The 26,994-nt window shown below is 47.2% G+C and overlaps 1 protein-coding gene and 1 long non-coding RNA gene across 2 annotated transcripts; one reads left to right on the top strand and one right to left on the bottom strand.

The window, feature by feature from the left end:
* Nucleotides 1–135: 135 nt before the first annotated feature.
* Nucleotides 136–16,050, bottom strand: RBP7 (retinol binding protein 7). The gene is made up of 4 exons (XM_023258088.2): nt 15,923–16,050; nt 2,948–3,126; nt 2,728–2,829; nt 136–398 (listed from the first exon to the last, which is right to left on the bottom strand). The coding sequence occupies exons 1-4, from the start codon at nt 15,993–15,995 to the stop codon at nt 348–350; spliced, it is 405 nt and encodes a 134-aa protein (XP_023113856.1). The 5' UTR covers nt 15,996–16,050; the 3' UTR covers nt 136–347.
* LOC123379462 lies at nt 398–19,281 on the top strand. Its single transcript, XR_006583893.1, has 4 exons — nt 398–1,573; nt 10,883–11,015; nt 14,558–14,754; nt 19,116–19,281. It is a non-coding gene; the product is annotated as an uncharacterized LOC123379462 (long non-coding RNA).
* Nucleotides 19,282–26,994: the final 7,713 nt, after the last annotated feature.

The following is a 26,994-nucleotide window of genomic DNA, read 5'->3' as shown; positions in this document are numbered from 1 at the left end:
CGCTGTTCAGACGGCTCGCTTGTCCATTTTCCCCACGAGCCCTTGGAGACGGAATTACATCCTGTTCATTGGTGCGTCCGTGGTACGCCTGGAAGGTTTTCAAATACTTCTTAAAATAATGGCACACGCTACATCTAGAAGGAAAAAGTCAGAGTCGTTGGACAGGTTTATTGAAACTGAGCAGTTTTCCCACAATCTGAGTAAATGGCTTCGGGGACAGGTGGTGAGGCGTCTCCCCGACCACAAGTTCCCGTCGCCAAACTCGGACAGAGTAACATCTGTTCATTTGGGAAGAGGAGTCACCATTAAGGCTGCTGTCACACGTGGGCTCTGGGGACGGAGACAGCTCAGGCTCTCTGGAAAGTCTGTTTGCACACTTGGCCTTCACAGAACATTTCCTAGGGAAAGGGGAAGGGGAGAAGAAAGATGAGTTGGCATGTGGGCTATTGATTATTAATTACTCACAGCACTTCTGACAGCAGGGCTGGGGTGTCTCTTCCGACCCTGCTCCTCCAGCTCGGTGACACCAACTGGGTGTCCAACAATTCAACTCAATTCTGACACCGAAGACCCAGAGCTAGTGCAGACCCCACAGGTTAAGGGCTCGGCCTCCCCAAACTGCCCCAACTTTAGACATCAAACACCCAGTCCCCGGACACCCAAACCTCTGACTGAGCAGCTATTAAATGGGGATTCCCACGCCCCTTTCCTCAGGGTCAGGAATTTGCTAGAACGGCTCACAGAAACGGCTTGGGATTCTGTCTCCCTCCCTCTCTGCCCCTCTCCCGCTTGTTCTCTCTCTCTATGGAGAGCTTTATTATAAAGGATACAACTCAAGAACAGCCAAGTAGAGAGGTACATAGGACACAGGATGGGGGGTGTATGTGCGGAACTTCCACGGGCCCCTCAGGGGGCCCACTCTCCCAGTGCGTCGATGTTTTCACCAACTAGGAAGCTCTCCAACCTTTCTCATTTAGGGGTGTTTGTGGGGGTTTCCTTACGTAGGCATGACTGATAAATCTTTGGCCATCTGGGAGACCCTGGCTCCCAGTCATCTCATTAGCCTACAGAGGACACTCATTACTCTGGAGATCCCAAGGGTTTTAGGAACCAGATACCAAGACCAAATATTGATTCTATGTTCTATCACAGCATGTAAGAATTGTCCTGTGAGTGTCCTTAGAGCAAGGACCCTTCTCTCCTCTGCTTGGGCAGAGTTATGCCAAGGAAGGATGCATGCAGTTTGCACATTACCTCTTACAGTCAACTAACCTATATCCTCAAACGTATTTGTCTTTCTTTGTAGTTCCGTATTACATTTTTGTGATGGCAAGTGTCTTAATTTTGATTTTATCGTCAGAAGAATGCCAGATTTGTCAATCTAGAATCAAAATATCTTTTTTTTTTTAAGTAATCTCCACACCCAATGTGGTGCATGAACTCACAACCCCCAGATCAAGAGTCACCTGCTCCTACCTACTTAGCCAGCCAGGTGCCCCAAAGAATCAAAATATCTTCAGTGTCTGTGTGATCAAAGACTATCCAGACCTTCAAAGACACACCTAACTTTAACGTAAGTGCTCTAATTTTGTTTCCACGGTTCTGGCCAAGATCTCACATACATTAAGGCAAAAAGGCATAGAGTTGAAAGCACACATTTTTGTCAGCCCTGGATTTGACTCGCTACTCACCAGCCATGGAGAGTTTCTAAATCTGAATCTCTTCATTTGTAAATGGGAAAAATAGAGTCCCTTTCACAGGACTGTCTTAAAGACCAAGTGAGATAACACACGCAAGGATTTAGCACAGTAGTTGAGCACAAAGTCGTCACTCAAGAAATGTCAGCGATTTTAATATATATAGCAGGAAGCAATTCTCATTTACAAAGCCATGATCAATCCTTGATGTACAATTTTATGCCTTCTAAATTATATTTAGAAATTATTGAATAGCTTGAGCTAGAACTTGCCCGTTCATGGAGTGCTGGGGGCATTGGCGATTGACACACTCTTCTGGAAGTAAGGCAATGAGGTAGCAAGAGGCAACGATGTGTGTGCCTCTGACCACGATCCTCTCTGTGAATTCTTCCGAAGGAAATAAACCCATGGATGCAAAAAAGCTCTATTTACATGAATCTAAGCAATAGCAGGGGCGCCTGGGCGGCCCAGTCCATTAAGCATCCGACTCTTGACTTTGGCTCAGGTCGTGATCTCACGGTTTGTGAGTTTGAGCCTCGCATCAGGCTCTGAGCTGACGGTGGGGAACCTGCTTGGGATTCTGTCTCCCTCTCTTTCTCTGCCCCTCTCCCGCTTGTTCTCTCTCTCTCTCTAAATAAAAATAAACTTAAAAAAAAAAAAAAGCAGTAGCAGAAAACACCCTGAAACAATACCCTGGACACTGAAATTAAGGAAATGTTTTTCAAAAATGATATTCACCGACCTGATGGAATATTAAGCAGCCTGTAGCTCCCTTATTGTATATGTATATAGGTATATGTATGTATACGTGCTCAGGTCATGATCCCAGGGTTGTGGGATCAAGCCCCGCATTGGGTTCTGCGAGGAGCATAGAACCTGCTCGGGATTCTCTCCCTCTCCCTCTCTGTGCCCCTCCCCCACCAAAATAAACAAACATTCAAAAAAAAAAAAAAACCCAATGGTGGATTAGAATGGTGGGGTTACTGTCGTGCTTTAATATGGTATCCTAAGAATGAAAGGTGGCAATCACCAGGTGGAGTTTGTCCCCTTCGATCCAATGGGTCCAGCCTCTGTTCTTCTTTTCCCCCTTCTGGACGCAGGTGAGTCTGTCACTGTCCCAGGTGACCAGGCTCTGCGTGAGAGAGGGGAGAAAATGCTGGCTCTGGCAGTGCCCTCAAAGTGGTCCTAAGGAGGACGCTGAGTTAATCTCGCCAAATCGAGGGCCTAGCTTATCACTTGAATTCTTTTACCTTGCATTTTCTGTTATCCAGGCCTTTATTCTCTTCCTCGAATTCTTCTCCAACTGTAAACGCAACAAGGTAGTTCCTCAGGCTGCTGTATGTGTGGATGGTAAAAGAATTCCCATTTTGCTCAATCACTTTCTGTGGCTTCAGCAACTTGGCAATCTTACGAGTGGCAAAGTCAATACCTTAAAAATAATTTTTAAAAAAGAAAAAAAAATCTCAACATTCACTCGAGACGCAAAAGCGAAGGGTTTGGCAGCTGCCCTCCAAACCACTGTATTTCACAGCTAATGTTTCTTTTACGATTTCAATGCCGCTTGTTGCCAAAATTGGATCTGTAGGGAGTCATCCTGGCAAAGCTCCATCTCGAGGCTTGATTAAAAAGCTTGACCAAGGGGCACCTGGGTGGCTCCGTTGGTTGAGCGTGGGATTCTTGGTTCCGGCTCAGGTCATGATCTCCTGGTTCCTGGGTTAGAGCCGCGCATCGGGCTCTGTGCTGACAGTGTGGAGTCTGCTTGGGATTCTCTCTCCCTCTCTCTCTCTCTCTGCCTCTCCTCTGTTCGTGAGTTCAAGCCCCATGTCAGCCTCTGCACTGGCGGGGTGGGGCCTGCTTAGGATTCTCTGTCTCTCTGCCTCTCTCTCTCTCTCAAAAATACATTAAAAAAAAAAAGCTTGACCGGCATTCAGGGAAGAGTCATTGGTGGGCCGTGCCTTGGGTTACGGATTTGCAGCTGGGCCTGGAAGAAGCCGTTCCAGGAGCTCCCCCAGGGGCTGGCAAGAGGACACAGAAGCCAAGGGGACAGGGCTCAGGTCCCAGCCCAAACTCAAACACAGCAACTCTGCCTTTGTCTGCTTTATGTATTTACACTTTTTGAAATTGCAGTTTATTTATTTATTTTGAGAGCATGAGCAGGGGAGGGGCAGAGAGAGGGAGAGAGAGAATCCTAAGCAGGCTCCACGCAGTCAGCACGGAGTCTGACACGGGGCTTGAACTCACAAACTCTGAGATTCTGATCTGAGCTGAAACCAAGAATCAGATGCTTAAGTGACTGGGCCACCCAGGCGCCCTCATATTTACACTTTTTTTTTAAGTTTATTTATTCATTTTTGAGAGAGAGAGAGAGAGAGAGAGAGAGAGAGAGAGAGAGAGAACACAAGTGGGGGAGGAGCAGAGAGAGAGAGAGAGAGAGACAGAATCTGAAGCGGGCTCCAGGCTCTGAGCTGTCAGCACAAAGCCCGAGGTGGGGCTTGAACCCACAAACCATGAGATCATGACCTGACCCTAAGTGGGATGCTCAACTGAAGGAGCCACCCAGGCGCCCAGCATTTGAGCAGTGTCTGAACAACACATACAAAAGTCAAAAGCCATGCACTCATGCATACAGTATCGTACATTTGGAAATCTTTAATAAACCTTAAAACAGAGCCACACACAGAAACACGGAATGCTGAGGAGAGCCAGGTTTTGATAGACGGTGGACTTGAACTCCGTTTTCCTGTTAGCAGCTTTGAGCACATTATGTAGCTAGAAGTAACTGTTGCTATTTCATTTATTTATTTATTAAATAACCTGTGTCTGACACGGGGCTCGAATTCATGACCCTGTGACCAAGAGTCACAGGTTCTACTGAGCCAGCCCGGCAACTGTTGCTATTTTAAGTAGAGTAGCCAGGGGGCGCCTGGGTGGCTCAGTTGGTTAAGCTTCTGACTTCAGCTCAGGTCAGGATCTCGTCAATGGTCCCGTGGCTTCCAGCCCCGTGTCAGGCTGTGTGCTGACAGCTCGGAGCCCGGAGCCCGCTTCGGATTCTGTGTCTCCCTCTCTCTCTGCCCCTCCCCCACTCATGCTCTGTCTCTCAACAGTGGATAAATGTTAATTTTTTTTTTTTTTTAAACTAGGACAGCCAGGTGACACTTCAGCCAGGAGAGGTCCCAGGGAGCCCAGGGACACCTGCAAGGATGTGCAGATGGGTTCAGGAACCACCAGGAGCCTGGGGTGGCTGGAGCATAATGAGGGAGAATCAGGAGGGGGGAGGATCTTAAGACGAAATGTGGGGGTACCATAAGAACCACTGGGCTCTAACTCAGAGAAAATGAAGTCAGATGGGTGCCACTGGACTCTTAGGAGCAGGTGACATGGTCTCCCTGGCAGAGAGCCACCACTGGATGCCGGCTCATCACCTACCATTTCTATGAGACCTAGGACATGGTTCTCCCATGTCGGGATTGTCCTATTATGTAAAAGAAATGTCCGGGAATCTTCATTTAAGAGAGTTACGTGCCTCATTGGAGGTAGTTTGGTTCTTTTTTTTTTTCAAGATTTTTTTTTTTTAACGTTTATTTATTTTTGAGACAGAGAGAGACAGAGCATGAACGGGGGAGGGTCAGAAAGAGGGAGACACAGAATCTGAAACAGGCTCCAGGCTCTGAGCTGTCAGCACAGAGCCTGACGCGGGGCTCGAACTCACGGACCGTGAGATCGTGACCTGAGCCGAAGTCGGCCGCTTAACCGACTGAGCCACCCAGGCGCCCCATTTGGTTCTATCTTTTAAAATTTTTACAGTAACCTCTACATCCAACATGGGGCTCAAACTTAAAACCCAGAGATCAAGAGTTGCACGCTCTATCGACCGCACCAGTCAGGTGCCCCCCGAGTTGACCCCTGTTTGTTTTAAAGATTTTTTTAATGTTTACTTATTTTAAAGTTTATTTATTTCGAGAGCAGAGGGAGGAGAGAGAGAGAGGGGGAGAGAGAGAGAGAGAGAGAGAGAGAGAGAGAGAGAGAGAGAGAATATATCTCAAGCAGGCTCCATGCTGTCAGCACAGACCCTGATGCAGCACTTGAACCCATGAACCACGAGGCCATGACCTGAGCCAAAGTCGGACCCTTAACCACTGAGCCACCCAGGTACCCCAGAAACAGAGAGAGAGAGAAAGGCAGAGGCAGAGGGAGAAGGAGAAAGAGAATCTCAAGCAGGCTCCATGCCCAATGCAGAGCCCGACGCGGGGCTCGAACTCCCGAGCCGTGAGATGATGACCTGAGCCGAAGTCGGACGCTCAACCGACTGAGCCACCCAGGCGCCCCTAAGGATTTTAGTTTTAAGTAATCCCTACACCCAACGTGGAGCTCGAACTCACCACTCCGAGATCAAGAGTCTCACGCTCCACTGACTAAGCCAGCAAGACACCAACAACCCCTGTTTTAATCTGTTTGCCTAACAGATTGATTTTTATCTGACATGAACTGCTACTCGGGGCTTCACACATCATTTCCAGTCAAGGAAAATCGGCCAAGCAATGAGCAGGGCCCCTGCAGTATTTCTAAACTCCAAATATAAGATAAATGTCCTTATTTTGAGAAAACCCTTTTTTTTTTTTTTTAATTTTTAAGTAATCTGTCCAATCAACATGGGGCTCGAACTCACAACCCTGAGATGAAGAGTTGTTTGCTCTACCAAGTGAGCCAGCCAGGTGCCCAAGACACTTTTTTTTTTCTTTTTTTTCACAATTAAGTATTGAGGCTAAACCCTTAAAAAATATTTATCTCATTATTAAAAAGACCAAGCCAGGGGCGCCTGGGTGGCGCAGTCGGTTAAGCTTCCGACTTCAGCCAGGTCACAATCTCACGGTCCGTGAGTTCGAGCCCCGCGTCAGGCTCTGGGCTGATGGCTCAGAGCCTGGAGCCTGTTTCCGATTCTGTGTCTCCCTCTCTCTCTGCCCCTCCCCCGTTCATGCTCTGTCTCTCTCTGTCCCAAAAATAAATAAAAACGTTGAAAAAAAAATTAAAAAAAAAAAAAGACCAAGCCAAATTTAAAAGTTATTGCTGACTTTCCTTAAACACCATTGTGTAAGTCAAACAGAACCAACTTAACCAACCAAATAAAAAACAAACTTTAAATTATTACTTTACATCAGTTATGGTTTTAAAACCTGTAAGCCCCAAGTTGACTGTAGAGATTACTTAAAAATAAAACCTTTGGGGCGCCTGGGTGGCGCAGTCGGTTAAGCGACCGACTTCAGCCAGGTCACGATCTCCCGGTCCGTGAGTTCGAGCCCCGCGTCGGGCTCTGGGCTGATGGCTCAGAGCCTGGAGCCTGTTTCCGATTCTGTGTCTCCCTCTCTCTCTGCCCCTCCCCCGTTCATGCTCTGTCTCTCTCTGTCCCAAAAATAAATAAACGTTGAAAAAAAAAATTAAAAAAAAAATAATAAAATAAAATCTTTAGGGGCGCTTGGGTGGCTCAGTCAGTTAAGCGTCTGACTTCCGCTCAGGTCATGATCTTGCAGATCGAGAGTTCGAGCCCCACATCAGACTCACTGCTGTCAGCATGGACCTGCTTGGGATCCTCTGTCTCTCTCTCTGCCGCTCCACCCCTCACACACTCTCTGTCTCTCTCAAAAATAAGTAAACATTTTTCTGGGGCGCCTGGGTAGCTCAGTTGGTTGGGTGTCCGACTTCGGCTCAGGTCATGATCTCACAGTCCGTGAGTTCGAGCCCGGCGTCGGGCTCTGGGCTGACCGCTCAGAGCCTGGAGCCTGCTTCCGATTCTGTGTCTCCCTCTCTCTCTGCCCCTCCCCCGTTCATGCTCTGTCTCTGTCACTCTCAAAAATGAATAAATGTTAAAAAAAAAAAATAAGTAAACATTTTAAAAAAATTTAAAAATAGTAAGTTAAATAATATAAAATCTTTAATAGTAAGTTAAAATCTTCAAGGGATGCTTGCCTGGGTCAGTTGGTAGAGCATGTGTCTCTTGATCTCAGGATCATGAGTTCAAGCCCCTCGTCAGGCTCTGTGCTGACAGCTCAGACAGAGCCTGGAACCTGCTTCGGATTCTGTGTCTCCCTCTCTCTCTACCCCACCCCTGCTTGCATTCTGTTTCTCTGTCTCTCAAAAATGAATGAATGTTAAAAAAATTTTTTTTTTCAATGCTGGAGAAGATTCCTGGAGCTTGTTGAACAGTAGCTTTAAGAAGAGACACGCTTTTTTTTTCTTTTTTTTTTTAAGAGAGAGAGAAAGAGTTCAAGCAGGGGAGAGAGGCAGAGGGAGACAGAGAATCCCAACCAGGCTCCACACTCAGGAGGGAGCCTGACACAGGGCTAGATCCCACGACCCCAGGATCATGACCTGAACTGAAATCGAGTCAGACATGCAACTGACTGAGCCACCCAGGTGCCCTGAGGGACACACTTTCTTAAAGCTGTGGCACCACCCTTGCCTCTCTCCAGGCCAAAGACATACTTATTTTTATTATTTTTTAATGTTTATTGAGAGAGAGAGAGAGAGTGTGTGTGTGTGTGTGCACGCGTGCGCGGGAGGGGGAGGGGCAGAGAGACAGAAAGAGAGAGAGAGAGAGAGAGAGAGAGAGAGAGAGCGAGAGGAGAATCCCAAGCAGGCTCTGCCCTATCAGGGCAGGGACCTACGCAGAGCTCGATCCCACCAACCATGAGATCGTGACCTGAGCTGAAATCAAGCGACGGATGCTCAACCGACTGAGCCACCCAGGCACCCAGGGAAATGACATATTTAAATACACTTTACTGGGGGTGGGAGTAGGGGTAGAGAGATCAAAGTTCTAAATGCGCAGTCGCTGTACTTAGGAATTTATAACCAAGGAAGGTGAAAACAGAATAATCAAAGTTTCCCTTTAAGAAGAGAATCTGCTCCAATCAAAGGAAAATTAAAAACAATCTTCTCGAACCCAAAAACACCTTGATCATTCCAGTTCTGTGTCATAAATCCCTCCCGTGTGCTATGTGCTTATTTTTTAAAAGAATCTAAATGTTAAGACATTGTGTAGTTTAGGGGCGCCTGGGTGGCGCAGTCGGTTAAGCGTCCGACTTCAGCCAGGTCACGATCTCGCGGTCCGGGAGTTCGAGCCCCGCGTCAGGCTCTGGGCTGATGGCTCAGAGCCTGGAGCCTGTTTCCGATTCTGTGTCTCCCTCTCTCTCTGCCCCTCCCCCGTTCATGCTCTGTCTCTCTCTGTCCCAAAAATAAATAAAAAAAAAACGTTGAAAAAAAAAAAGACATTGTGTAGTTTACTAAGCACTTTGTTAAGTTCATTATTCAGCCAGGACAGAGATCTCAAGCTCTGTTTTTTGTCAAAAGGGACAGATTTCCTGGGTGGATATTTCTCCCATCAAAAAAAAAAAAAAAAAAAAAAAGTAATAAGGGTCCTCTGGTTTTTATTATAGGAGCTATCTTTAGTTGCCTGACTATAAACCTCTGTCTTTAACAAACATGTTTTAGTTCATTCTGTAAAGTCATAAGACATGGCTATGTTAGGAGAGAATGCTAATTCACAAAATGTACTTCTTAATTCAAACAACTGAATTTAAAATGAGCCTTAGTTTTTAAAAATAATTTTTAATGTTTATTTATTTTTGAGAGACAGAGACAGACAAAGTGCAAGCTGGGGAGGGGCAGAGACGGAGAGGGAGACACAGAATCTGAAGCAGGCTCCAGGCTCCAAGCTGTCAGCACAGAGCCTGATGCAGAGCTTGAACTCACGAACGGTGAGATCATGACCTGAGCTGAAGTCGGACGCTTAACCCACTAAGCCACCCAGGCGCCCCTGTAATTTTTTAAAAATGTAATGTAGGACTTATTGTGAGTTTTCTACTGAAGTCTCCTTACAGTACAGCTTTTCTGTTGTGACAAAACATACATAACATAAAATGTATCATTTTACCTATTTTTAGGCATACAATTTCATGGTGTTAAATATATTCATAATGTTTTACAACCACCACCATTATCCAATTCCAGAACTTTTCCTTATCCCGAGCAGAAACTCTGTTCTTGATGGGGTTCAGGTCACGTTGCCCCAAAATATGGTAGCTTGGCATATTGAATAGTTCAAGTTGAACGAATCTGAGGAATGGTTTGTGCTAGAAGAACTTTCTGATTTTTCCCTGAGGCTGGTCCTAAGACCCTCACATGAGAGGTGCCCTCTCTACAATGGAGGATAGGAACATCCTGAGCTCTGAAAACATGGGACATAGAATTTGAAGAACAGGGTTTGCAAACCAAGTTTCTAAGTTCACTTGGTATTTTTCAACTCTAGAATTTCTAAGTTTCTTTTTTCAACTCTGTTCTGTTACCTTCATATGGATTCTGGGTCCTTGCCAAAATTAAGCTCAGCGTAACTGCTTCATAGTCTATTTCTGATAATCCTGGCATCTGGAGACACCATTTCTAATGTTTGTTGTTTCTATTGATCCTTGCTATTGGGGTCTTTTTATCTCTTGGCAGCTTTGTTGAGGTATAAAGAACACATACATATGTTCTCTACATACATATAAAGATATGTACAAAGAACAGTACATATCTAATATGTGCAATTTAACGTGTTTGGACTCAAGCAAACATTCATGGTCCCATCACCTCGATAACTGCACACAGACATTATCCAACACCTCCCAGAGTTTTCCTGTCATGGGTTTTTATCTCCTTAGGTAGTTGTCTAACTGTGATTATTTACTGGGCATTGTTTCTGTACAAACAATTCAAGAACTTGCATGATGTTCTCTTCCTCCAAAGAGGGTTTTTTGTTTTTAAATTGCTTTTAAGGCCACTAGCTACCTGGAAGTACTTTTTTTCTAAGAGAGAGAGCACAAGTCAGGGAGGGGTGGAGGGAGGGAGGGGGAAGTGGGGGGGAGGGAGGGAGAGAGGTAGAGAGAGAAAGAGAGAGAGAGATTGAGAATCTTAAGCAGGCTCCACGCTCAGCATGGAGCCCAACGTGGGGCTCGATCCCGACCCTGGGATCCTGACCTGAGCCGAAATCAAGGGTTGGACTCCCAACCAACTGAGCCACCCAGGTGCCCCTATCTGAAAGCACTTTAATTCAAGTTCAGGTCTTGAGATTTTTCTGGACCACCAAGACGATTCAAAGTGAAACAACAGTCTATTCAAAAGCTATTTACCTCCAGGTCTCCCTTACTCCTCAGGTACGGAATCCTACCCAGAGGAGGGTGTTTACAGAGTGTCCACCCTTGACCAACTCAGGACTCCCACTCTTGCCCCCTCCACCGATCCCATGAAGCTCCCCAAACTGCAGCTGAATCTCCCAAACAGCCTGAGGTAGGAACCGTCCTAAGTGCTGGGCTCGCTTCTCCGGATTCTTCTTTCCTAGACCTCAGCATGATAATTCGTCATTATTCTGGTAGCTCTCTGATGTTCCCTAAGAAGTTTTAAAATATACATATACAGGGGCGCCTGGGTGGCTCAGTCGGTTAAGCGTCTGACTTCAGCCAGGTCACGATCTCGCGGTCCGTGAGTTCGAGCCCGGCGTCAGGCTCTGGGCTGATGGCTCAGAGCCTGGAGCCTGTTTCCGATTCTGTGTCTCCCTCTCTCTGCCCCTCCCCCGTTCATGCTCTGTCTCTCTCTGTCCCAAAAATAAATAAACGTTGAAAAAAAAATTTTTTTTTTAAATAAAATATACATATACATTTGGTCTAGCTTAATTTAGCTGTCTTCTTTGAGAGAGTTCGTATAAGTAAATTAGCTTGCCATTAGCAGAGGCAAAAGTCCTCAGGGAAGGTCTGAACACTTCTGCATAGGTTGGCATTAGAATATACATAAATAGGGACAATCGGTTTTACGGCACAGTTGAACAGCCCAGGGGTTGGGGTGTTCCTATCCCGGGACCTGAGCGCTCAGTTGAAAAATCCTCATCTAACTTTTGACTTCCCCAAGCCTTCACTACCAATAGTCTCCTGTTGACCGGAAGCCTTCCCAATAACATAAACAATACACATTTTGTATGTTATACGTATTATATGCTGTATTCCTACAATAAAGTAAACTAGAGAAAAGATGATGTTAAGTAAGAAAATCATAAGGAAAAGAAAATAGATGATGAACAATTCTGTACTGTATTTATATATATATTAAAAAAATCCTCATATAAGGGGACCTGCACAGTTGTCCTACCCACCTACCTACCTTCTGCAGTTGTCCTAATGACGACTTGATGCATCAAAGAGCCCTACTTCTTAAATTTTAATTTGCATCTGAATCACCTGAGAATCCAGTTAAATGCAGATTCTGATTCCTTAGGTCTGGGATCCAGGGTGAGACACAGAATCTGCGGGCTAAGAAAATCCTGCTAGTTCTAGAGAAACAAAACCTACACCCATCTGGTCCTGAGCCCCTAATCTGCCCAGGGGGGAAACGGGTTGACCCTGGAGTCCTTGTTCTTTACACACGGAAGGCAGAAGAGAGTGTTGACATACGAGTAGCCATGTGGCCAAATCATTTTCTTCTCAGCTCGTTAGGAACTGGCAATAAGTTTTAAGTCTGATTTCAGCTACTGTATAAAATGCTAAGAGATATCTCGGTTTGTAATTTAGATACCTAGAATATCAGATCTGGTCCAGCTACCTCGCTTAACAAATGAAGAAAGTAAAGGAACTCAGGGGTTATGTAACTTTTTAAAAAATGTTTATTGGGGCGCCTGGGTGGCGCAGTCGGTTAAGCGTCCGACTTCAGCCAGGTCACGATCTCGCGGTCCGGGAGTTCGAGCCCCGCGTCGGGCTCTGGGCTGATGGCTCAGAGCCTGGAGCCTGTTTCTGATTCTGTGTCTCCCTCTCTCTCTGCCCCTCCCCCGTTCGTGCTCTGTCTCTCTCTGTCCCAAAAATAAATAAACATTGAAAAAAAAATTTTTTTTTAAATATTTATTTTTGAGAGAGAGAGAGAGAGCACGAGCAGGGGAGGGGCAGAGAGAGAGGGAGACACGGAATCCGAAGCAGGCTCCAGCCTCCAAGCTGTCAGCACAGAGCCTGACTTGAAGCTGGAACTCACAGCCGGGCTGTGAGATCACGACCTGAGCTGAAGTCAGATGTTTAATGCTTAACCGACTGAGCCACCCAGGCGCCCCAGGGGTTATGTAACTGTGATTCTATTACCAACTATCAACAGCAAGGTTATCTGGGTTTCCGCTTAGCTGCTCTGTTACATCAAGTAGCCTCTCAATTCCAGAAATCCTTAGCACACTCACATTTCTTGTGGAAAAGAGATTGCAAGTAAGAGTTAAGTGTGTTGTCTGGATCCAGCATCTTTCTGGAACCTGAACCCAAAGGAAGAAAAGGGGTTGTGAGGCAGGATGCTGACTCAATCTCCATGGCTTGTGAGTTGGATGATAAATAAATGTAAGTCACGGAAATAAATAAACAGCCTCTGTTAGCCTCTAGGATCTAATACAGTGGCAGATAATTGTGAAGCCTGTATTGACATCATGGGAAAAACAAGTTAGACAAGCAAGACAGTGTGGGGACAGGTGAACGATGGACTAACACACATTTGAAAAACACTAACTGCAACACTGAAAAGGCTGCTTTGTGGGGCGCCTGGGTGGCTCAGTCAGTTAAGCGTCTGACTTCAGCCCAGGGCATGATCTCACGGTTCGTGGGTTTGAGCTCCACATCAGGCTCTGTCCTGGTGGTGTGGAGTCTGCTTGGGATTCTCTCTCTCACTCTCCTCTTGCTCTCTGCCCCTTCCCCACTTGGTCTCTCTCTCAAAATAAATAAATAAACTTTAAAAAAGAAAAAAAAGAAGCCTGCTTTGTGATACCAGATGGATTAGCTCAAGATGTCTTCCCACACTTGCATGGATGGCCGACTCCACTCCGTTTGGTCTCAGAGGTTTGCTCCAAAAGCCATGGAAATTGCCAGAAACAAAGTATACAGCAAGGCAAAGTTCAAAGCCATCACCTGATATTTAACACTTTATCCTCCACACGAGTAAACCAGATACCGGCCAGATAGATCAGGGAAGAAAGCGCTTATGGTCACATGCCTCCCCTAATTTGGCAGGTAGAGAGACAAGGAAACCATCAGGACCTACCGCCTTTGGGAAGAATAAGCGTTAATTCCTTCTTGGAAGTTGGAAACAGAAAGGCAATGAGATTTGGGCTGAAGTAAACAGAACGTACCACCCCCAAATACACCACTTCGGCACATTGATTATTATATTGAACTGCAGACGGCTGGGAAGAAGCTGACAGAAGAAAAGCTCTCTGCCCTCCCCCTCCCCCACTGGCCCCAAAGCAGGACCTACTTTCGTAAAGTTGTCCCCCGTCCCTCACTGTTCCCGACAGACGCAAGTCAGGGAGGCGACTCTGGACTCTAGCCAGCCTGGAGAGGGCACCGGAAGAATCATAATAAACCTTCCCAGCCAGCCCTTATTTTGTTAGTTCTCGCCCGGCTAAGATGCTCTATAGACGGGCTCAAGTCCCAGCCACTCCGCACTGAGTGCCGGCATCGTGTGTTCACCAGGCAGGTGTTAACTAACTGCCGCTTGTTAATCTGTCTTCTGTTAGCCTAATTCAGGGGCCCCAGGCAATGGACCTAAAATGGGATGAGGTCAAAAGACTTCTTCCCTTCAGGACAGCATTTTGTGTCCTTCTGAATCAGACTTAGCTTGAGAAGCTCCAGACGTCCCTACTCAAGGTGGGAAGGGAGGAGAGAAACCCACCGAAGGCACAGAAATCTTAAAAACACACTGGAGCCACAGAACCGTACATTTCTAAATGGTTAAAATGCCCAATTTTATGTTTTGTATATTTTACCACCATTTTTTAAAGGAAAAAAACCAAAACTGGACTCCTCTCTTTCAATTTACAGATGGAAAAAACGGAGACCCAGTGTCAAATAATGAGAAGAAGCCAGAGGAAACACCAGGTCCCCATACTTCCAGCAGCTGGAGACGGTCTGTCAAAAGTGCCACTGATTGGTGTCATTCAGGAGAAAGCGCTGGGCACGCAGGGCTCCACCCACCAAATCTGAAGAATGAGACTCAGGGCAGGACAAACTGGGACTGGGTAAGGAAGGGAGGCCTTCTAACCACCAAGGGTGGGGAACATTCTTCAAACGCTCTGGGAAGCAAGGACATGGGTCAGACCCCCGCCACGCCCCTGGTGGCCACAGAGTCCCCCTTCCTCCGTGCAGACCAGGCTGTCCTTTAAGCGCTGGGAAGCCGGGCAGGGGGCAAAAAAGCAACCCCTCCGGGCACCCACCATAGTCCTCGGGGCTGGCACTGTGTCCTAGGGGCCGAGAGGAGTGGCTTCTAAGGGGTGTTGGGTTTCTGGTCCTCACTCAAGCCCTGGCGGGGAGAAGGGAGTCAGGAAACTAAAGATTCCCAAGGCGATTCCCCAACTCGAGAGGGCGCCAGAGTCACCGGGCGGGGGCACCTCCTGCACCTGAGCGCGCCTGGAGCTGCCCCCACCCGGAGGGTGGCGACCTCCCTGGCAGAGCCACCGGGCTCCAGGAAGTGCAGAGACGGCTGCCCAGAGCCCCGCGGCAGAGGGGCCAGGGCGCCCCCTCACCGGCAGGACCCCTTCGTGCCCCCAAGTCCCCTTGCGAGGTGCCCGGCGACCCAGGTGTCCCCCGGTGGGGCAGAAGCCTTGACCGCAGGGCCGGTAGCGACTGACGGGTGCATAGGGGGGAGGGACGGGCGACGGGGAGAAGAAAGGACCAGGGGACGAGGGGGGACCGAAGTGGGACGTGGGGACGGATGATGGAAAGGGCGGTGGGGGGGGGGATGGGGGTGGGGAGACGGGGAGTTGTCAGGACCAGGGGATGGGGGTGGGGACAAAGGATGGTCCGAGGTAGTGACACGGGATGGGGAGACGCGAATACAAGGGGGGCGGCGGGAGAGGGGGTGGGGGGCGTGGTACCAGGGGACAGAGGACGAAAAGATGGGGGACAGGAGGACGGGGGATGGAGGATGGGGGCTACGGGGACCAGAGGACCCAGAGACGGGGAGACGGGGGCGGAGCGGGGGTACGGGGGGCAGGGGGACGGGGGCTACGGGGACCAGAGGATCGGGAGACGGAGAGACAGGGGCGGGGTGGGGGTACGGAGGCCCGAGGACAGGGTGGGGCGGCAGGGCGGGGGTCAGGGGGACGGGGGACGGCGAGGCCAGGCGAGGCCAGGCCAGGCGGGGGCTGCCTCAGCCTCAAGCCGGGACGGCCGCCCCTCCCGTCCTACCTAAGGCCAGCATGTAGCCGTCGAAGTTGTCGCTGCTGAGCAGGTTCCAGGTGCCGCTGAGGTCGGCGGGCATGGCGGGGCAGGGCGACAGTGGCCGGGGGGCAGCGGGGCCTGGGCCTATCTGCGGGGCCGGGGCGGGGTGGGGGGGGGCGGGGCGGGCCCGGGCGGGACCGCGGTGGGGACAGCAGCGCGGGCGGGAGGAGCCGGGCGGAGCGGAGCGGGGGACGCACCTCTTGGTCCCCAGCCCGTTGCGCCGTGCTTTTCTGTGCTCGCGGACACTCCTGCGTCCCCGGGCCTCCCCGCTCCTGCTCCTCTTCCTCTTGAACCCTAAACCCAGGCGCGCCCCAGACAGTGTTCCCAGCCACACTTCTTTCTCTGCTACGTGGTCATGACCAAGGGCATCTCCTTCAAACTCATGGCATTAATTAGTGTTTGGGCTGCAAATGGCAGGTCAATAAACCCAGCTCCAGCGGTCTCCGGTCTCCGTAAACAGAGAGGCTTATCTTCTTTACCTTATCAAGCCGACCTGGGGTGACAAGTTGCTGGCGATGACCTGGCAACTCCAGGCCAGGGAAGCGGCACCTGGCCTCTTAAGCCTACCGTCAAGAGTTGGCTGCTGGGATTCCAGCCAGGACATCCACATGCAAGCTGACAAAGAAAGTGCACCTGCCATTATCCCTTCCTCAGATTTGTTTACACTCATTGGCCAAATCTGTGTCACATTCCACTCCTTTTCCTTTTCTTTTTTTAATGTTTATTTATTTTGAGGTGGGGGGGGGGGAGAGACAGAATGAGTGGGAGAGGGGCAGAGAAAGAGGGAGAGAGAGAATTCCAAGCAAGTTCTGAGCTATCAGCACAGAGGCCCATGTGGGGCTCGAACCCACAAACCATGAAATCTTGACCTGAGCCAAAATCAAGAGTCGGAGGTGGGCTGAGCCACCCAGGCGCCCCATGTCACATGCCACTTCTAATTGCAAGGGAGTCTAAGGAACCTCACATCTCTTCAGTCTTGACAGTAGAGAAAGGCAAAAGAGAAGGGGGGTGGGAATGTAGGCTAACCTACAATATTAGCCACAAACACCATCTATATAGACTGGCTCGAAGATTTAGAAATCCATTTATGACCTCACCCATGTATTTTTTTTTTTTTAAGATTTTATTTTTAAGTAATCTCCCTACCCAATGTAGGGCTCAAACTTATAACCCCAGGATCAAGAGTCGCCATGTTCTACTGACTGAGCCACCCGGGTGCCCCACACTCAAATATATCAATAGTTAATATTTATTGAGTGCTTACTATGTATATTACCATTTGTCACAAATTCCTACTTCTCCAGTAGTTACTTTATTATGTCCATTTGACGGAGACAAAAACTGAGACAAAGAGAAATTGCCCGAGGTCATTCAATTAGCACAACAGTCCTTTCTAACCATGCTCTCCCCTAAGAGGAATTTCTCCTAAACACCTGGCCTCTTTCCAAACCTACTTCATTCTCATGGAAGCGGAACAGTTCTCTGCTTGGGGGCAACTAGGGTGACCACCCATCCCGGCTTCCCCAGGACTGAAGGAATGCCCAACACCTGGGATTTTCACTGCTAGAAGTGGAAAAATTCCTGGAAAACGAGAATGTGTGGCTTGCCTTAGGAACAACAGTCCCTGAACCATTCTTTCTCTACTAAGGTAGAGTTCATCTATCAAACACTTTAAACTCAGGGTATCTCAATTTTTTTTCTTCTCCCCGGTAGACTGGTCCAAAGTCTAGACTGGGGGAGTTAGTGTATAGGTTATTTTTGCCCCCACTCAAACTCAGTGGCTTAAAAAATAACAAAAAATAATTAATTTCCTCATCAATCTGCAATTTGGGTATAGCTCACAGAGGATGGCTGATCCGGGCTCCACGAAGCATCAGCTGGGGTAACGACTCCAGTTGGCAGAGTGGGAGAAGACACTTCCAAAACGGCTCACTCTCACGACTGGCAAATGAGTGCTGGCTATCTGTGTGGCTGGGAGCCAGGTTCCTTTCCGTGGGGGTCTGTCCATGGGCTGTTTTGGCTCCCCCACAGCATGGGTGGCTGGGCTCTAAGAGAGAGCATCCCAAGAGAACCAGTAAGATGTTATACTGTCTTATGACCTAGTCTCAAAAGTTACATAACATCATTTCCACCAGGGTCACAGGCTTACCCAAATCCAAAGGGAACAAATGTGGACCTCATTTCTCACAGTCACATTTTAAGAGGAGCAGGTGGGATGGGAGATCTTGTAACACGCATCTTGGACAACACATAATTCGTCACGGTTACCTATTCTGCTCTGACCTTCACACCAAGCTTCAACTCCGAACCTATTTTTAAAAAATTTTTAAATGCTTATTTCTGGGGCGCCTGGGTGGCGCAGTCGGTTAAGCGTCCGACTTCAGCCAGGTCACAATTTCGCGGTCCGTGGGTTCGAGCCCCGCATCGGGCTCTGGGCTGATGGCTCAGAGCCTGGAGCCTGTTTCCGATTCTGTGTCTCCCTCTCTCTCTGCCCCTCCCCCGTTCATGCTCTGTCTCTCTCTGTCCCAAAAATAAATAAAAAACGTTGAAAAAATAAATAAATGCTTATTTCTTTTTGAGACAGAGAGACAGAACACGAGCAGAGGAGGGGCAGACACAGAATCCGAAGGGAGACACAGATTCCGAAGCAGGCTCCAGTCTCTGAGCTGTCAGCACAGAGTCTAACGCACGGCTTAACCCATGAACCATGAGATCATGACCTGAGCCGAAGTCAGATGCTTAACCAACCAAGCCACCCAGGAGCCCCCAACCCCGAACTTTTACCAGACTTTCTCAGTCATTAAGATGCTATCTTCAGGGTGCCCACTCGGCTCAGTTGGTGGAGGATGTGGCTCTTGATGTTGGGGTGATGAGTTCAAGCCCATGTTGGGCATACAGGGTACTTAACAACAACAACAAAAATTTTTTTTTAAAGAGAGGCACCTGGATGGCTCAGTTGGTTGAGTGTCTGACTCTTGAGATCGAGTCCTACATCAGGCTCTCCACTGCTAGCTTGGGATTCTCTCTCTCTCTCTCTCTCTCTCTCTCTCTCTCTCTCTCTCTCTCTCTCTCTCAAAATAAAGTAAAAAAAATTTTTTTTTGAATTTTTAAAAAGATGCTATTTTCATTCATCTGTTGCTTTTTTCATCTTATTTTTCAGTTGATTTAGAACTTGGACAAAAAAATACTTGACTCTCTTCAAAAATTCCTAAGAGTTGGGGGCACCTGGGTGGTTCAGTCAGCCAAGCATCCGACTTCGGCACACGTCATGATCTCACAGTTTCTGGGTTTGAGCTCCACATCCGGCTCTGTGCTGACAGCTCGGAGCCTGGAGCCTGCTTCAGATTCTGTGTCTCCCTCTCTCTCTGCCCCACTTGCGCTCTGTCTCCCTTTCAAAAATAAATAAGCATTAAAAATAAATTTTTTTTTAATCTCTAAGAGTCATCTTTCCAGAACAACCTTCTGATATACTTCTGCTATCCACTTACTCTGCATCACATCTCTTCTACTTCCTTCATAATTATCATAACCCACAGTTATCTCTTCTTGGTTTGTTAATTGACTTTTTCATTCAAATGCCAAGGGCAGAGATCATGTTCATCTCATTTGCCTCTACAGCATCCGTAGGGCGAGTGCGCCATAAATGTTGGCTGAACGACTACGACCTTTTCCGAAAGAGAAACGTCATTTTTACTGAGAAGCCAGAGGGGCACTGCCTTGCCCAGGAGAAGACTGTTGATTCTCCTACTGTAAGACATTGATTCCCTCGGTGGAATGTGGCAGGCTGATTCCAAAGCTTGGGATTAGCTATATCTTGCCATTTAAAGGGCACAGCACTATGAACTCTGACCAGATTTCTGGAGCATGAAGCCTGTTTAAATTCCAGAAAACTAAGGGCACAGGACACGAAGAAGTCATAACTTACTTCCTACCCTAAAAATTGTATTGTTCTAAATGTTGGCCTGAAAATGAAAGTCACAGAAATAACTACTAATAATTTTAGCATTTGTGCTGGTTGGTATGGCTTTTGGCCAACTTGAGCAAGGGCCATCTAGCATGGATAGAGTTGAACTTCAGTTGAAGTGGACATAGGCTTAGCCATGGGATAGAGAGTAATTTTCTCCTCCACAATCCTTTTTTTTTTTTTTTTAAAGTTTATTTACTTTTGAGAGAGAGAGAGAGAGAGAGAGAGCATCGGAGAGACAGGGGGACAGAGGATCCAAAGCAGGCTCTGCACTGACAGCAGAGAACCCGATGTGGGGCTCAAACTCATGAACTGTGAGATCATGACCTAAGCCAAAGTCAACGCTTAACCACCCAGGCACCCCACTCCTCCATAATTCTAAGATCTTTCTTCTGGATGAGGACCAAAAGTTATCTCTGGAAAGAGAGGTGGAATTTATTTAGCCAATTTGAGCCCTTTCTTTCCTCCATTTGATATTGTCAAAGTAAATCATAAAATTATAGCCAAGACGGGGTCCTCAACCTGTGTACCAACACCGCTCCTCCTTGAGAGGAACAGATGGTGGGGGGGCAGGGGTGCTTGGGTGGCTCAGTCGGTTAAGAGTCCTACTGTTTTGGGTCAGGATATGATCTCTCAGCTTCATGGGTTCCAGCCCCGCATTGGGCTCTAAGCTGGCAGCACAGAGCCTGTTTGAGAGACTCTCTCTCTCTCTCTCTCTCTCTCTCTCTCCCCCCTCTCTCTCTGCTCCTCCCCCACTTATGCTGTGTCTGTCTCTCTCAAAATAAATAAATAAACTTAAAAAAAAACCCCAGATGGATGGGAATCAATGATGGGCACCTGCAGTGTATCTACTCACGTCCCAGTGGAGTCTGGTACTGGTTCAACAAAGAGTGGCGTGGACACTGTGGACACTTCATGCCATCCGTATTTCCACTCCCTAGGGCAGGGAAGCACTGCCATCAGGGAGCTTGGCCCGGGCCCAGCGTAAGATCTGGCTGAGTTTAAGGTTAAGGCAATCACAGAAACCCTAGCTCCTTTGACAATGATTGGTTTTAAGGACAAGCAGGTTTCAATGAATTTGATTCAGCCAAGGATATATACTGATAAGTTTGATAGGCCTGTTGGGAAAGCTGTTTCTTTGGTTTTACAAAGCCCTGGGGAGCCCGCCTTTCTCCAGTTTTGAACGTGGACAAGGAAGTCTTGTTCTACAACTCGAGGAACACCAGACTTAGGACACTGTGCCCTACAGAGTAGAGGAATGGAAAGACCCTGGGTCCCTGATGACACCACTGGGTCACTGCATCCGTGCACCCCGGATCCTGCCCTCTCTGTCTGTACTTGTGGGTGTAAGTATCCTTATTGTTCAGACTACCTGGAGCAGAGCTTCAGTGGAAAATACCCTGACATAGAAAATAAATAAAATTAAGTTACTCTTATCTCCCTAAGTAACTTATTTGACTTTTTAAACCTGTTTGAGGACAGAAGAGCTAATGATAGTTCAGTTCTGAGTGTGTTTAACTTGCTGAGGCTACTTAGCAAACGTTAAATAAAATACTACTTCAGGAGTGCTATTTTTTTTTTTTTCCCCTTGAAGGAGAGAGAAACAGAGCGTGAGCAGGGGAGGGGCAGAGAGAGAGACACAAACAGAATCTGGAGCAGACTCCAGGCTCTGAGCTGTCGGCACAGAGCCCAACTCAGGGCTTGGACTCACAAACTGCAAGATCATGACCTGAGCCAAAGTCGGACGCTTAATGGACTGAGCCACCCAGGTGCCCCAGGAGTGCTCCTCTTTCAATAAGAACTGTGTGGCCAGAATCTCAGGTCTTCAGCTTTGATGACACTGATGCTTTTAGCTGCCCTATTTTAAAGCCTATTAATCAAGAGAAACTTTGGATGCCAAGAATCTACCTTGAAGAAGGTACCTGGGGCTTTGCCTCCACGAGCTGAGACAAACAAATCCCAGTGGGCCCCCCTCTTCTGTGCCGTGCTGCAGAGTGAATGATGCCAGCGAGGCCATCAAAACCTGGGGCTCTCACTCGTTCTGATTTTCCATTCAGCCGTTGTTCCCGACACCCTGGGGAAGACTGAACAGAACAAGTGATATTTTATTTTTTATTCTTAGAAAATTTTAATTATTTTTTTTATGTTTATTTATTTATTTGGAGAGAGACAGAGTGGGTGCCAGTGGGGGAAAAGCAGAGAGAGAACCCCAAGCAGGCTCCCCGCTGTGAGCGTGAAAGCCCCACGTGGGGCTTGATCTAACAAACCACGTGATCATGACCTGAGCCAAGATCAAGAGTCAGACGCTTAACAGACTGAGCCGCTCATGCAACCCTTATTTATTAAAAAAATTTTGTTTAATGTTTATTTATTTTTGAAAGAGAGAGAGTGTAAGTGGGGAGGAGCAGAGAGAGAGAGGGAGACACAAAATCCGAAGCAGGCTCCAAGCTCTGAACTGTCAGCACAGAGCCCGACGTGGGGCTCAAACTCAGACTGTGAGATCATGACCTGAGCTGAAGTCAGACGCTTAACAGACTGAACCGCCCAGGTGTCCCTATTTATTTTTTAAAGTTTTAGTTATTTAAGTAATCTCTATACGCAGAGGGGGCGCAAACTCATGACTCCAGGGTCAAGAGTCACATGCTCCTCCAACTGAGCCAGCCTAGTGCCCTGGGCAAATGATTTAAAAAAAAAAAAAATCCCTCCTTTCTTCCTTGACCTTCCTCTGCTTCTCTGGTCCTCCCGCAAGCCCTTAGTATAATTGTTATACCAATGTCATGCCTATTCTCTGTACCTCCTCATAGGTTGTTCCTCCCAAGGTTGGAAAAACAAAAGCCCAAAAAGCAGAACAGAAATAGGACTCCTTGGACTTCAGATAAATAACAAATAATTTATAGTATAAGGAGCTCCCTCGGGAACGTCTTTCATCCTGGTTTCCTGTCCTGCAGGGCCCTAGTGTGCTCGTTTTGAGGAAACCATCAGGAGGGATTCTGGATGCTTGCTGATGCTCAAAACGTAGTCTTGTGTTTCTCACCTCCTAACTGTAGGCAACCTGGTGGCAGAGATGGTCCTGAACTTGTGTGCTCCCCTTGGCACTTCACGTCTTAACAGTGTTCCCAGAAATGCTTCCTGCTCACGCACAAGAGAAGGGACAGGTGGCAGCTCTCCACTGGGTCAATCGCATTTCGGAGCTGGAAGGTCCCCAGAGATCACTGCATTATTTTACAGAAAGAGATTCTGAGAGTCAATGGCCCCACCCTGCCCCAGTCAACTGACTGGTACAAAACCTGCCTCTGAAACAGAAGCTTCTGCTCTGTCTTGCAACAGTGCTAGAGGGTGGCACTATGGTGCTGGAATGGGCATCTGGGCGGTTTCTTTCTTTCTTTTTCTTTTGCTGATTAAAAGCAAACTACACTAAAATGAACAACTCTGAAACAACAGATGTTGTCGAGGATATGGAGAAAGGGGAACACTTTTGCACTGCTGGTGGGAATGCAAACTGGTGCAGCCACTCTGGAAAACAGTATGGAGGCTCTTCAGAAAATTAAAAATAGAGCTACCCTACGACCCAACAATTGCACTACCAGGAATTTATCCAAAGGATACAAAAACGCTGATTCAAAGGGGCACATGCACCCCAATATTTATAGCAGCACTATCAACAATAGCCAAAGTATGGAAAGAGCCCAAATGTCCATCAACTGAGAAGTTGTGGCATATATACACAATGGAATATGACTCGGCGATAAAGACGAATGAAATCTTGCCATTTGCAACGACATGGATGGAACTGGAGGGTAGTATGCTAAGTGAAATAAGTCAGTCAGAGAAAGACAAATATCGTATGATTTCACTCCTATGTGGAATTTAAGAAACACAACAGATGAATACAGGAGAAGGGAAGAAAAATAGGATAAAAACAGGGAGGCAAACCATGAAACTCTTAAACACAGAGAACAATCTGAGGGCTGCTGGAGGGGAGGTGGGTAGGGCGATGGGCATTAAGGAAGGCACTTGCTGGGATGAGCATTGGGTGTCGTATGCAAGTGATGAATCACTAAATTCTACTCCTGAAACCATTATTACACTATATGTTAATTAACCTGGATTTAAATACAATTCTGAAAAGAAAGTGAACTGTGACTATCACCTCCTCCCTCTGGGTATTCACTGCCCCTATTCCAAGCACTTGGCTAACATTGGGCAGGTTCCACTTAGTCCTTCTGTGTAGACAGAACACAGCACACATCACCATCAGATTATCCTATGGTTAAAGTTTTATTTATTTGTACTCCTCCACTTAGGATGGGTGAAAATGTCAAGATCTGGCTAAAAGGGGCGCCTGGGAGGCTCAGGTGGTTAAGTGTCCAACTCATGATGTCACGGTTCAGAGCCCACATTGGGCTCTGCGCTGACAGCTTGGAGCCTAAAGCCTGCTTCAGATTCTGTGTCTCCCTCTCTCTCTCTCTCTCTCTCTGCCCTCCCCTTCTTGCACTCTGTCTCTCGCTCAAAAATAAACATTAATTTTAAAAAAAAAGGATTTGGCTAAAACTTTATTCTTTGAGGAGTAGTATGTTACCGGGTGCCTCAGGGTGTCTCAGTCAGTTGAGTGCCCAACTCTTGATTTGGGCTCAGATGATGATCTCACGGTTCATGGGTTCGAGCCCTAAGTCAGGTTTTGCAGTGACTGTGCGGAGCCTGAATGGGATTTTCTCTCTCAAAATAGACTTTGAAAAATTTAAAAAAAAAAAAAAAAGTAGTGTGCTACATAAGACACAAAGGCGTGAGGGGCACAGGCTTTGATCAGGCCTTGGGTTTATCACTTACACAGCACCCAACTGTGCCTCGTTTCTTTAGGACTCACACAGACCCAGCACACAGGAAGTGTTGGCAGTATGAAGCTCAAATGGCACGAGTTTACCTGGCAAACTAGATACAGATTTCAGAGGCAGACACTGGACATCCTCACAGCTGCATGGAAGCCGTGGAGGATGTTTCAGATCATGAGGCCTGTGGGAGCGGGCAGGAGCACGGCGGTGGAGGGGACGTCCTGTGACACCCAGAAGTAAATGTTAAAGGAGCCCGTTTCACAATATAGTGGCCTCTGGGCTCGGACGGAAGTGAAGCAGAGGTTGGGGTAAGAAAAACAGCAATCTTAAAAACAAGCAAACAAAACAAAAAAGAGAATCAGCAATCCTACCACTACCATGCACGCTGACCCTGAGGAAACGCTTCCTTCCACCCTGTGCAGAGACCCTCAGGGTGGCAGAAAGAGAAAGCGCATCCTCTGATCAAGCAGATGACCGTAAATCATCCCTCTGGCTCAGTCTCCACCTTGGTCATCAAGGAGAACCCACGCCTCTTATCACACTTGTCCCCTAAACAGGAAAACAAACAAAAATCCCTCCGTATGTTGTACATTCAGCCAGTAAGGGACTTTTATTCATTTGCTGCATTCAAATTATACAACGTAAGGAGTAAAGGAGCACGACACATCATAAACACCAGCGTCAAACACAAAAATACCAGCTTCACATATTTCCTAAACTCAAAATTCATGTTACAAAAGCAAATTAGGAAAAAGGGATGATAGGAAGTACAGTGGCATATTTTCTTCTTCCTCGATGGAAGTCACAACAATTAGTATTTATTCCCCTGTGAAGTGCATTGTTCTAATTTCCATTATCAAAACAGGAAATTCTCCCCTGGAGGTCACCCAAAACTATGTTATGAAGCTGTGGGGTTAGCAGCATTTTTGGTACTAGGACAAAAGGCGAAGCAGGTCGTTCTGTGTACAAAGGTATCGATTCATGAACAGCACAACAACAGGCTTGTTTCACTATTACCAAGTCTCCTGGGAGGCTCCCAAACGCTTTATTTTTATCCAGTGGATCTTGAGGTCAGTATTCTCACAGCTGGGCAGGCTGGGCACTTCTAGGTAGGAAGGCACGTTACAAGAGAAGTTTCTACAAAATAAAAGAGAAGTTTCTGGCAATGGAACCTTTCTGCAGTTGGCACCCATACCAGATGGACTAAGTGTGGTTTTCCAGCAGAAATCTAAGTTTCATTTCGGTAGCTTCATCTATTCTAGGCGGTTATTTTTCAATATTGCTTCAACTCTCAACTCCAAAAAGTCAAGGAGAGGAAGAAATGACCTTCATCTCTGTGGTCTGAGATTCGAACCCACCACTCCTTCAGCAGAGAGAGACTGAACCCTACCGGTGCCAGGCTCTGCACCCCTCAAGGTCTTTGTGAAGTTGGCCTGTTGGCTTTAGTAAGAATAAGTCAGGGGCGGCTGGATGACTTAGTCGGTTGAGTGTTCAGCTCTTGATTCCGGATTGGGTTGTGATCCCAGGATTGTGGAACTGATCCCTGCGATGGGTTCCATGCTGAGCGAGGACCCTGGGATTCTCTTTCTCTCCCTCTGCTCCTCTCCTCCACCTTGCCCTCTCTCACTTAAAAAGAAAAGAAAGGAATAAGTAGCAGTAGGGTACGCTGGCCAGTTTTTTCTTTAAGGTTTTATTTTTGGGGGGTGCCCGAGTGGCTCAGTTAGTTAAGCAACCAACTCTTGATTTCAGCTCAGGTCACGATCTCACGGTTCATGAGATCAAGGTTTGCGTGGGGCTCTGTGCTGGCAGCGTGTATGTAGGCTGCTTGGGATTCTCTCTCAAAATAAATAAATAAAAATTTTAAAAAAAGATGCTATTTTAAGTAATCTCTATACCCAACGTGGGGCTCGAACTTACAACCCTGAGATCAAGAGTCACACACTCCACTGACTGCCGAGTCAGCCAGGGACTCTCCCCACCCTCTCTTTTTCTTTTAAAGATTTTGTTTGCCAGCTTTAATATTTTCCCTTTTCGAACTGTGGATTCAGATTTGACTGTACAACCACACAGCTGTATTTTTCTTTGGCAGGGTTATTAATCCTTCATGTAAAATGGTGTAGGTATAAAATATAAATTGAAAAAGGTAAATTATTCTATTTGCATCAGAAATTGAACTTTTTATCACAGGATAATTTTCATGCAACATGAAACTACTCTATAAAAGCTATTTCTGGTCTTTTTTGCTT

This window comes from Felis catus, chromosome C1 (assembly GCF_018350175.1).
Source record: "Felis catus isolate Fca126 chromosome C1, F.catus_Fca126_mat1.0, whole genome shotgun sequence".
Lineage (NCBI taxonomy): Eukaryota > Metazoa > Chordata > Mammalia > Carnivora > Felidae > Felis > Felis catus.
This window is presented reverse-complemented; position numbering and strand designations above follow the sequence as displayed.